Source organism: Phaenicophaeus curvirostris, chromosome 12, assembly GCF_032191515.1.
Source record: "Phaenicophaeus curvirostris isolate KB17595 chromosome 12, BPBGC_Pcur_1.0, whole genome shotgun sequence".
Taxonomy (NCBI): domain Eukaryota; kingdom Metazoa; phylum Chordata; class Aves; order Cuculiformes; family Cuculidae; genus Phaenicophaeus; species Phaenicophaeus curvirostris.
In genome coordinates, this window is record NC_091403.1 from 10702333 (window position 1) to 10714981 (window position 12649).

The 12649-nt window shown below is 43.0% G+C and overlaps 1 protein-coding gene across 4 annotated transcripts in view; it reads left to right on the forward strand.

Annotated features, from left to right (window-relative positions):
- Window positions 1–712: 712 nt before the first annotated feature.
- Window positions 713–12649, forward strand: part of CHD2 (chromodomain helicase DNA binding protein 2) — a 57001-nt gene continuing 45064 nt past the window's right edge. For 2 of the 4 annotated variants that reach the window (XM_069866537.1, XM_069866540.1), the window contains exons 1-2: window positions 713–2107; window positions 2443–2576. In XM_069866537.1, coding sequence (XP_069722638.1) covers window positions 2515–2576 — 62 coding nt within the window. In that variant the 5' untranslated portion in view covers window positions 713–2107; window positions 2443–2514. The other 2 variants (XM_069866539.1, XM_069866538.1) reach the window with 2 other exon arrangements.

The following is a 12649-nucleotide window of genomic DNA, read 5'->3' on the forward strand; positions in this document are numbered from 1 at the left end:
CACCTCCCCATGTGTGTTTCAACTGAAATCCATAGTTGTATGTTTTATGCTGGAGGGGCCAAGATGACAAGCCTGATGCTGGGATAACCTAGGTGTTTTCTTTTGGAATCAAGCAAAATACAAACAAAACTAAACCCCATTGTATGTTTAACTGTTTGACTTGCCCAGGCTTCTTTGTAAATATCCATTTTTACCATGGTGAATTGTTCATGCTTGTTTAATCCAGCTGTTTTGATGATACATGGTTGCTCAAGTTTGGTTTTGCCATGTGTTGTATGGTGGAGTTGGGTACCGATATGAACCTCAAGGGGGATCCCTGTTCAGAATAATGAATTTCCTTAGTGTTGTCCAAAATTGCTTGGAATGGTTTTGCATTGTGTTTTTGAGTTCTTGTAGTTTAGATATGAGGGATCTTCTCTAGATAATAGCTAAACGGAAATTCTTTAAAATGGACTGTGGCAACAGAGTATATCCACTCAAACCTCTTGATGTGGGAAGGTGGCAGGTTGTTGGAGGATGTGAATGGCCAGCGTGTGGAGGAGTTGATGGGAACTACCATGTTCCTACTGATAGAAGCCAGTGTTTTCAGACTGCTGGGATGCTGTGACATGGATGTTTCCATGGAAGCCCAAACTAGCCCATTGCCCCAAGCCAGTCCCCCAGTGTTTGATTTTGCTGTCTTGTTGTGATGCTTACAGATAGATAATGCAAGATGTCCTTGTGCGTTGAGTCTGTTTCTTGTGGGGAGACAACTGTTAGCCAGAATATCAGAGATTGGGTGATGCTTAGATTGCCTCCATTTCCTCTGTGATACATCCTCTCAATGTTAGGATGTTGTACTTGAGATGTTGCTTGGTTTCCAGTTCTACAGATTGGCTATCATATGACTTCAAAATTCAATGGTTGTGCTAAAATCTCCTTTTGAGTGTCCATGGGTTAAGAATGGGCTTTCAAAATGACCATTTTAATGGTGCCAGACTTATTTTGCAGTCGTGCCTTTGCCTCACTGATGAAAAGAGTGTAAGCTGTTGGTTTTTTGTTGTTGGGGAGAACCACTAGGGAGGCGCTGTGGAGCTGGAGGGGGCTCTCATCCATGTGCAGCGTTCTTCAGAGTGCCCAACGCCTGTGTCCCAAGCCTAATGTGCACGTGTTGGGTGACAAATGGTGGAGCTGTTGTCTGGGGATACTGCCCCTTAGTTGAAAAAAAGCTACCCCCTTGGGTGGGCTGAGCCCCAAGGTGGGTTATTGCTGGCTGCATGGCTGTTAGCTCCACTTCCATTCTTTCAAAATGGCTTGTAACAGCACCACTTCCTGTCCAGGGAGGAAGTAATTTTAGCCCAGGCACTGAAATATTTAGCAAATCTTTAAAACAAAAGGCACAAATTCCATTTCTTTCTGGTTTCAAAAGGGTGCCTGAGCCACATGGGGTTAAGGAGCCCCTTCAGCTGGGGTAGTTGGAAGGAGCCAGGGCTGTGGGGGTAGCAGGCACCCTTTAGGTGGAGGCTATCTCTTTTTTTGGTAGAAATGAAGGGGTGGGTCTATGGTACATCACCTGAGTTGTGGGGTAAATGTAGAGAGTGTCAATCAAAGGCAGAGCTCAGAGCTGGGAAGGAGCTCTAGATGGCGGCTGTGCCTTAGAGAGAGCGCGCTCAGCTCCGTGCCTTCCCCAACACTTTACGCAACTTTCCCTAACTTTCGGGCAGCCTCAGGGGGCCCCCACAGCCCCTTGCCTCTTCTAGGCACTGATCGGGGGCCGAGTGGACCTTTTTCGGGCAGAAAAGCAGCTTTTGAGGGCTCCCTTTTCGTGCTTTGCTGGAGAGAAGAAGCCGTGGAGAGAGCCCAGGTCGTTGTTTTTCCAGCTTAGAAGCCATGGCGTACCTCCATTTTTGTGCGCTCTCCTAATGAGCTTTTTCCCCCGGACATTTTTGTACTAATTATTGCTTCTTTTGCTTTATCGGCAGCATATTTTTGGGATTAGAATATATATTTTTTTTTCATTCTTTGAAATTTGTATTTTATCATTAAAACTCTAAATATTTTGGATCTAATGTTTTTCCACTACCTGAAACTAACATCGACTTGGTGCTGGCGGCGGTGCATGGATCAGGTAGGTGAGCAATTAATAGTAATAATTTTTAGATTTCTGCCGTTTTGAGTACTTTGATTTTCGACCGATTTGAGCTGTATTGGGATGACGCAATAAGATACAGAGATTATTTGCATCCAGTGTTACTTTGGGAAAGTTTGCAGGATGCTCCCCTGCTGCATTTATTCACTGATTTTTCTTATAAAAACGATTATTTGTTTTAAATCTCCGTTTTGCCGTGTTGATCAGTGTTGTGTATTGTTATAACAATCTCATTGCAGCGTCAGGACTTTGTTCCTGATAATGAAAGCCAGTGAAACGAACTGGGACCTTACCTTTCTTTCAACTTTTGACAGTAAATACCTGGGCACAGGACTTCAAAGCAAACAGACACCCCTGACCCCCTCTTAATATTTAAGAATAAAAAGATGATGAGAAATAAGGACAAAAGCCAAGGAGAGGAGGGTTCAGTCCACAGCAATGCATCGAGGTATGATCTATCAACTTTCTTTTTTTTTTTTTTTTGTAAAACCTGTGAATACCCTGCTTACTTTGACAGCCTTGGATTACTGTCAGTGCTCAATACAAAACATTTTACTGATTTTGCTTCCTTTTTAAGGAATGACCTTGAGATTGTTAGCATGCCACACCCTGATTTTTTTTTGGTAGCAATTTCTGAAAGTTGTGTTGTGACTTAAGGGCCCATGTCATAGTCAAAAGGTACTGTACCTCTATTCAGGGGAGCCCTTTCCTCTGTATTACGTTTTTCCAGCTTTTGAATTTAAGTTTTTAGGTTTTTTGTGCTGTGAAAAATGACCTTGTCGGTTTAGCCATTGCTGCATTGCACCATTTTACATACAAGGCAGATTTTTCTTTGAAGATTCTCAGAAGTCTAAACTTTAACTGAGGGCCATACAGAAGCCTGGTGTAGTAGTAAATTATAGTAAATAGACACAAGGAAAAGTTACATGAATGAAAAAAAGCTCATTTTAAAATATAAACTGGAAAGTGCCTGTTTGTCTGATACCCCTTACTTCAAATTTTATTTGGGTTTGTTGAACTTTGGTTCTGTTTAGGTATTTTAGAGTATTTTTATACAATTTATCCAGACTTTCTCCTGCTGGTAATAGCATTTCGTATCATAAAAACTACACTGGGTCTGTTACCAAGAGGCTTCAAATGCTTTACTTGTGTGTTTAATGTATTTTTGCTGGGAGTGTTTTTACATATTTTTCTTGAATAATGAGATTCTTTACAGATTTTTATTAACTTGATGTGGAAAAAGTATGAAATACTGGAAATGTTTGTTTGCGAGAAATGCAGAAGTAGTATTACTGGAATTGCTCATTTTGTATTTGAAGGGTCTGCTTTTTCAAAAACTGGAAATTAAACAATATGCATTTTTGTTTTCTAGTTTGTAAATACACTTGAGTTTTGCATTTTGTTAATTTTAATGGAATCATGGCCTGTTTCTTTTTCTCTGGTTTTGTCTACAATATTTTTTAACCAACATTAATAAAAAAGAATTCTGAACTGTCTGTTGTATTACACGTGCTCTGTGATGTTTGCAGGTGTTTGAATAGTATTCTTGATGTCCAGTATTTAACCTTCCTTAAACACACAAACTTGAAATACTGTGGGAATATATATATATTATCAAATGACTATAACCTAGCATAAACTCAGATGGTATTCTGAATATACTAAAAATGCAGTCAAATTTTAAATCCTAAAAGGGATATGGGTAAATTTGTTTAATTTGAAATTATTATGAACTGAATTAGCCTCAGGGACTGTTGAAGCATTACCACATAGCACCTATACAGAGCTTTTATAATAATGCAGTTTAAAAACACATCAGACTTTCGAACCGTGTTCTCTTTGTATTAGTGTAAATAATGCACAGAAAATATTGCTTAAAGTCAATTTTAGGACAATTACTTATGATTCAGGTTATTTAATTTCTTATGCTTTTTTAAAGCACAGATTGTCACCAAGAGCAATAACAGGTATACTTTGTTCAGGAAATCTAAATTGAGGTATTTTGTTGGTGTTAGAAATGCTGTGCTAAGGAGGAGGTGAAATTGGAGACACGCAGCAGTAGTTCGACAGGAAGACGACCTTTGGGGTTTTTGTCCTTAGGGGTGTTTTATTTGCATAGTGTCTCATATGTGCTTCTGGTGTTTTCATTGAAAGGTTATTTCACGCAGTTGATCAATTGATTCACATGCAACGGCTATTGTGTGAGGTTACCCTTCTCCCCCTTCCCAATTTGTTCTCAAGATAAACTTTGTGGGTAACATCCACTCACCTGAAGTGTGGAAACAATTGAGCACAGGATATTTGTAAGTGAGCTCTGTTGAGCTTATTTCTGAGCTGTGAGTCAGCTGAATGTCGTAAAATGGGCTTCACTTCCTGAGGTTGACTTGAAGTTGTAGGGGAAATGATTTCTAGGAAGTGAAGCCACTACTTTTCTTTACTGTAGCCCAGAAATGTTCTGCTGTCTGCACTTCACGTGCTACTGGCCAGCTTTCTCCAGTTATGAGACCAACTCAGCATCCATGGAGATACATGAAGTCTGTTTCAGAAACCCTGGTGGGAGGCCTGGGTGATGGGGATGGGTGGAAAAGGTAGTTGTAGCATGTTCCCATCACAAGAAGCAAAAACACTGGAATAGAGGGAAGCGTTAAAGCAGGAGAAAATGCAATTCATGAGCCACCATAGTGTTGCTAACTGGGGACTATGGAATTCACTCCTATCATTCCAGTCTGAAGAAAGTGCAAGGGCACATGCTGAATAAACAGAAGTACTTGAGAATTGTCTCCAAACAGACAATTGTCCTTGGGGGAGGGAAATGGTGTTAACTCTTCACAGTGTGTAAGCTGAGGGGTGTACTCTAGCCTTTCTAAAGGAACAGCAACACCTGTCCTTTGGGTATTGACGGTAGAGCTTTCCAAACTTCAAGTTGATTGATTTCATGCAACTTTTTCCACCTAGGATAAAAATTGGGATACTGCAGCTACTGATAACCACCATCTCTGTATCTGGGACTTGCATTAAATACTTGAAACAAACCTTGAGATATTTTCTAGAATCTTCTATGCTGGCAGGTGGTACCAGAGGGTGCATCCATGGTGCTACCCTCGTGGGAACCGCAGAGGTGAGAGGCAGGCTGGACACCCCCTGAAGTTCAGGAGTGAGTTTTCTAGGGAAGTAATACATGGTGGATACATTGTTCCTCTACCTGCAATATGTTGCAGTTGCTCTTGCAACTTCTAAATACCCCAGGGTGGGAATGTTGTTTCGCTAGGGAAGCTGCAGGCCTGAACAAAACCTTTGTGTCTGTATCCAGCTCTTGCTTTTGCTTGCACTAAAACATTGGGGTTTGGGGCATTAAAAAGAGGTTGCGGTGGGTTAGATCTCAACCTGTTTTCTGTTCAGAGAGCTGGCAGTCTGAGGTCTGAAATGGCGTGGTTTTGCTCAGCAGTCACCTTACAGAGGCAGAGCGCTCTGCAGCGTGTGCTGCAGCCTCCACAGAGCAGAACACCCTCCTTTTGCCTGGCAGCCATTTTATGAAGATGTAGTTACATGTGAAAGAGGACTGGGGAGGGGAGGGAGGAGGGAAATGAAGACATTAAACAAAAATTGCCTTCCCTTGCTGTTGCTGAAGGCAGAGGGCATCGCTTTTTTGTTTCGGTAGGGCTCAGGAATCCCCAGTTTGCTCTGAAAGGAGAGGAGAAGGCTGCACTGCCTGGCATTTTGGTGCGGGTCCAGTTCAGTCACAAAATGGCTGTTCCTTTGTGCCGCATAGCTGACAGACATACTGCATTGCACTGTGTGTACTCTAAAAACAGCAGGAAGTTGCTGGTGGGGAGTTCAAAGGCCATCTTGTGCTCTCTGCAGACGGCGATTGGCTGCGCTCGCCTGGTAACAGCAGACGGCAGTGGCGGCTGGTGCGGAGGCAGAGCTGTGCCTGCGCATCATGGCTGCGCACACCGTACCGCCTCTCCTGTCCCTGCCCCGGCACCTCCAGCCTGGGCTGTACTGGCCTATGCTGGGCTGTACTGGGAGTGTGGCTGTGGAGCGCGTGGCCGCTGCCGTCTTTCCTCACTTCATCTCAACTGGTGGACGCAGGCTTTTTTTTTTTTTTTTTTTTTTTTAATAGTGCAGGCTATTTTGAGAAGTGACTTGAAAAGGAGCAGGGTTATTTTTAGTGCGGCTTTTTTTTTCTTTTCTTTCTTTTTTTAACTTTGAAAGGAATTGCAGAATATCGTAGTATTCCTGGAACATCTGGCCATTTTTTACAGCATTATGGCTTTCAGCATCCTTAAATCACTAAAACTCACTCTTGCTTTTAGTGCACATTTTGCAACTGATTTTCTTTGAGCTGAGTGGGAACATTAAACACATTTATTAAAATGCCTCCAACTGTCTGTTTCAGTTTTTCATCCGGGCTGAAGGATTATTATTTAGCTGTTGAAGCCCTTGTGTATGTAGAGTCTTTCAGTTTCATTTGCACTGCTTTATTCTTTAACAAGGAGGATTTTTCTCTTTTTTTTTTTTTTTTAAGCTTTAACCATTTATGAGATTGTCTGGAAGCTTTTCTGAAAAGGGAAAATGCCGGGCCAGTGCAGAATGTGTGAGGAATTCATATGAATAATGATGTAATCTCTGTGCTGCACAAAGGAGATTGTTCTTATTTTGCTTTGTTATTTCTGTTTCACATTATTTTCAAGAAAGAAATGTCTTATCTAATTAGGAATGCATAATTCTAAGACTTTCGACTTATCTGTTTCCTGTTCTGAGATTGTTTCCAGGAGTCAATAGAATATACACAGAGCTATAAAAAAAGACTCACCAGTTGCAAGAAGCTGTTTATTGAAATTTAATCTCTTCTGTATTGTTCTCTTTTGTTAAGTGTATTAAGCTAATTAGTGAATTTTTATACATTCTTTAAGTGCATGGCCATCTACTGAATAAAAATGGAAGAAAAAAGCAAGAATCAAGAGCTCACCTGAGTAATTCTCTAACCTTGCAAAAATGCTCCTCCACACAGCTTGTACAGCTTGTGCTGCTGCCAGGGCGTTGCTGTACTTGTGTGCACGTGCATGCACGCATGCTCCCCCAGCACTCCTTCCTAAGCATGTTAGTGCCTTCAGCCGAGAGGAGCTGACGTGGCTGAGATTGTAAATTAGAGGCTGTTCCTCTTTCTGTTGGGTTGGTGTTTCACCTGTTGTACTTAGAGGGCAACAGTTGCCCTTATCTGCACCCTCCCATTTCCTGTCTGAGCTGAAGCTGGAATCTCCCACAGCACGTGGAGGAATAAATGTCGTGTGCTGCAGGGTCATACCCCAACCAGCCATAGGGGCTGGTATTTGTGAGAACATGGATCTCGTGTGTGTGGACAGTGTGGCTGTCCACATACGAGCTACAGTAAGTGTTTTGCATTAGAACAGACCTTTCCACTTAGCTTCATGACCTTTCGGAGGGCTCCATGGGAGGGCCAGGCAAGCAGTGCTGTTTAATCTCTCCAACTCGGTATAAGGAGAAGCCAGTTCCCATCTTTTTCACGTTTCACCCTTCTCAGAAAGCTGTTCATACGATTAGCAGGTTACTGAGTTGTTAAGCCTGTCTTGGAGGAATTTTTGTACTGGCAAGTCTCTTTGTTCAGCCTTATTCCTGCCAGTTTTGAGGAGCAGATGAGGGTACCGGTTGCAGATGCTGTGGGACTATCCACGTGGTTCAGGAAGTGCGAACGGGTGTGTAGGGACTGAACTGAAGCTTCTGCTACTGTGGCCTTGCTGCTTTTGAACTTGAGACAGTTAAAGTAAACATGCTTTGGGTGGGTTTGGCAGCTTACACTGAAATTGCATCTCCTGATACATAACCTGTAGGTGTGTATATGCACTGTACTTTGTTTCATGTTGCAGATAACAGTTCCAGCAGAAATTGCAATGTTAAATTAGGCTGTTAAATTCTGAAGATGGAGAAATGCTTCTGAATCTCCCGTTGTCCCTAGCTGAAATCCAGCTCAGGAAGATGGTGATAATGGATGGAGAAAGAACGCAGAACAGAATCTTTCTCCTCTCCTTCAAGGAAAGTAAACACAAACAGAACAGCACTTAGGGAGGGGGTGGCCTGGATTATCATGACTGGATATAAGCAGCATTCTAGGGAAGGATGTACTGTTCTGTTCTTCTGACGTGATGTCTTAGATAAATTTTTCTGGTGTGTTTTTATTAAAAGGCATGTGCTGAAGTGCCATTTGAAGATGCTCTTTCAACAGGTGTTATGTGCTTATGAAGTCTGCCTTTACATCGTCTAAAGGATCCTGGAAATAAAAGCAAAAGAGACTAAATGAAAAATTCATATCGGTTGACTTGCAATGAAGCCTTTGTAAGCCTGTCATTCTGTTAATGCCTCCCTTTCTCAGAGCAGGGAGTGCCTTTTGGATATAATAAAAAGCAAAATGGTGATGCATCTTTCCTAATGTGCAGTTGCTTTTATCACATCACTACTTGTGCAGCACTGCTGCTGAATTATAATTTTTCCATAGGGAGCTTGCTTTATGTTTACCTGTGGGTTGAGATCCATGCTGTAGGATAAGTGTGTTTCTGGTCCTGACTTCTAAGGTTAAAAAAAGTAAAAAGTTTGAAACAGTTATCTCAGGTTCCCTTCCACTGTTATGCTGGTAACTGGCTTGCCAGGGCTTCTGTGGAGGATGCTTGCCGAGCAGCGCATCAAGTGCTTCAGGAATGGGATGCTGAACACTTCATTGCTCACAAACCTTTATCCCAGCTATGAACAAGCATGCTTGTCAAAAATCCACTGACTTCAGGACACCTGGCCTCCCTAAGAAAAACTTGTCTTGTAACTATTTATTTCTTGCAAGTTTTATTGATAGAGATGACTAAATAGAATTGCTAATATATTAATTACAGGAGTCATTCGCGTATCTTTCATGGGCAGGCACCTCTGCTTTTAACTATGGAGCTGTTGCAGCTAAGAGCTCTGAATGCCATGTGCCATCTGTAAAATGGAGGCTTAATGATGAGCCTTAAATCTCTTGGTTAAAAACAGCTTTTAACAGTCACCTGGGATAAAACCCTCAGGCCAGGGTCCCTTTTTCTGAACTACAAGTCATCTGGAACCAGAAAGGAATTTGTGCACCTTCATGTTATTGGTAATGATTTGAGGTTCTAAATTTTCATATTACTGCATTTCTTTAATCTGTTAAATCTTGAAGTGAGTTTGATGTTAAGGGAGAAAAAAACCCCACCCTTTCTGTACTGATTTAAATCAAAACTGCATGTGTGCACTCCAGCCCTCCCCTGCATCTCCAAGGCCTTCGCAATAAATGGGATGCTGCCTGTGTGCAGCGTTCCCTTTGTGCTGCCTGGCTTTAGCCTGGCTGTCCCATGCTGGGACAAAGCAGAAGCTGTGACTGGTCTGGGCAGTTAACCCCCGCCTGCTCTCTGAGCCTCATGAGCAGGTCTGTGCCCCAGGGCTCCTTTAGGTGCCCAGCTTTGAGGAGGGATCCCGGTGGTGGGTGCTGCCCAGAGCCAGCCCAGGACCTTCCGTGGATGGCGGATGTGGAGCACTTGAAACATTCTGCCTTCTGAGTGGAGGACTGGCCCTTTTCAAACCCTGAGAACTGCAATTGTCCTTCCCTCTCTGTGCGGGGAAGGATGCTGCCTCTGGAGATTCTCAATAGCTCTCTTTAATCAAGCAGACAGGTTTTGACTCCTTTTGTCCCTGTGCAGGTTTTTTTTTAGTTCTTTTCTTTTTCTTTTCCCGCTAAACATCCCAGGCATTTTCAGCCTCTGGCTCAAAGATGAGAGAGCGAGCCAGCTCTCCCAGTCATGAATGAACTGCTTGCTTTGCTTGCTTATGCAAGCATAATGTGGTGTCTTTGTAGTGGAGAAAAAAGCCCCTACTTTTGAAAAACACTCCTCAGCCAAGATAGCCCAGTGTGCTTCCAGAGAGCTGCAGCAGAGCAGCAAAGGATAAATTTAGCTCACTGTATGCTCAGGATTGCCTTGCCTTTGGCATTTGGGAGTCCTGTGCTGGGGCAAGTAGCCATGGCCAGGATGTGTGTAAAGATTTTCCTCTGCCTCCTCCACTTCCCCTCTTTTGAGCCAGGCTGGAAATCCAGCACAACCCAATTCAGATAGTTGTTTAGATAGGATACCTGCTGAGTGCATAATCCTTCTGTTATTACAGTAGCACCATGGCTCTATTGTGCCCGGTGCTACGTAAATGTAATTAGTGCTCATCATCTGCCAGCAAGGTTTGCAGTCACATGAAGAAAACATGTATATTCTTTGTGGTAACTCTTCTCACTTGCCTATTTAAGACAGAAAACAGCTAATGGTCACAAAATGAGGTTGGGGAAATATTGTTCTGGGTTTTGAAGTGCATGTTTGTTATCTGTTAGGGGCAGCTCTGGTAACCTTGGCAGTGTTTGTTGTCCATTGAAAGCCTGCTCAGTGCTGGTCAGATTACATTGTGAGTATTCAAAGTCTCACTTCCAAACAGTAGGGAGAGCCTGGCTGCATTTAGTGTACTCCAGTTTAAATTCCTGCTTTGAGACAAATTACTGCTAGAATTACATACTGTGCGTGGGTACGGATAGTAGAGTAGCGGGAATACTTTTCTTCATTCTTCCCCTCCCCTTGGGAGATAGGTAAGCACCACTCACTCTTCCACAGACTTTCAGAACAAAAAGAAGCACAAAAAGCCAGGAATGAGTTTGTCTTCATAGACATCACAATGAGTGTCTTTCCTGCAGCTCTCCTGTAGGCTGTTTACTGTTTGTATGGCCTTGGCTATGCTTGCTTAGAGCATTTGCTCGTGTTTTTTCCAAGGCAAATGATAGAAGCCATGAAGCTTTCCTTAGTCCTCTATGGTACATGCATTAGCCTTTCTTCATCATAGAATCATCTATGGCCAGAATCAGTTTTGTGGTGTTATCTGTGACTTGTTTAGCTTAGAGATGAAATTTATTATGGTTTGGTGCATTTTTATGGCTACTGTGTGACTTCAGTGCATGGTTTTATTTACAGTATATGTAGGCATTTCATATATGCTTATAATATCGGGAAGCGTCACTTTTCTAGAACAGATATTCAAAGAAAATGTTAAACAGTGACACAGTATCCAGCAGGGTGGGTCTGTTAGCAGCTGCTGTGGTTTGGCACTGTGTTTCGCACGTACAACAGTTTGTGTGTAGGCCACTTCAGGAAGACACGTCTGTTTAAATAGTGTTGAATTTGTGGCCTTCACTGGCTTTGCTGAGATTTACTTTGGAGTAAATCTGGAGCCAATGCCCCTGGTGGGTGGGTGAGGCTAACAGCTGGTGCTGAAGAGCTGTAAAACTTCACCCCAAGCTGTAGGACAGACCCCACTCCTGTAGGTGTGGAGTTTGCTGTGGCAATGGACTGTTTAAGCTGTGCTCAGACAGTTGGCTAGGCTCTTCTAGAGGGGAGTGTTGTGGACCAAGTGGTGGCCACATGGAGCAGCTGGCTTGCTGCTGCCCCAGAACTGGGGTCTGGCTTGCCCCTTTTCTGCAGCTCCTATGCTGCCAAGAACAGCCTATCTCCACTGTTGCTGTTAAGACTTGGCCCTGATTTTACTCAGCCAAGCTGGCAGAGATCAATTTTGCTGTTTCTGGGCTAGTCTTCTGGTATGTTAGCAAGTTTAAGTGGCTCATGGAGGGGTCCAGCAGCCCAGTTGGTGCTGGTCATAAGGACAGGGTGAGTGCTGGGAACATGAGCTGTAGTGTGAGGGTGGGATAGCTGAGGGTCTGTCTCCCAGCTTTGGTCTCTCCGTGGCAGTGGCTGAGATGTGGGTGGGCGCCTGGGTGTCAATTATCCACAGGGCAAGTGCAGCTGCGTGCAACAGCACATAAGGGTTAAGCATATGTTTACTGAAGGGGAACAATAAACTTGGCTTCTGATATTATCCAGTCCCTGATATTATCCAGCCATGGAATACTTAGCAAGAACCATCTCGAGCTTGCACAGAGTGGTTTCACTGGTGCTGAGTCCCTGCTGAGTTTGTGAAGCCCAGTGGAACATTGTTCAGATTCAAACTTGTTTAGATTCAAAACGTTCACAATGATTCTTAAAGGCAGGAGGAGCTTGGCTTGTGGGAGGGTCTTGAGTCATTGATCCTTCTTTACCCTACTGGCTGAATTAAAGTTCTGTCCATTAAAAGCCAAATTTTAAAGTCAGGAACAGAATGGTTGCTGGTAGAGCTATTCCTTTGTCAGCTCTTGCTTCCAGGAATGCGTCTTAGGTCATTTATTGCATCTTCTGGAAAACCACATACTGTTTGTACTTGATGAGAGCTTATAAAATGTTTTCTTGCTGTTAGCAAAGATGATCCTCTATAGAATGAAGTAATACGTGAAGCATTAAACACTAAGGCTGGAGGCTTCAGGCAGGCTGTAATTGCCTTGTAAACTTAGATGCCTGATTGTAAAGGGTCTTATCACTGCTGTTCAGCTACTTATTTCTTGGAAGGAACATGTCCTTTTTGGTAAGGGATGATATGGTTTTC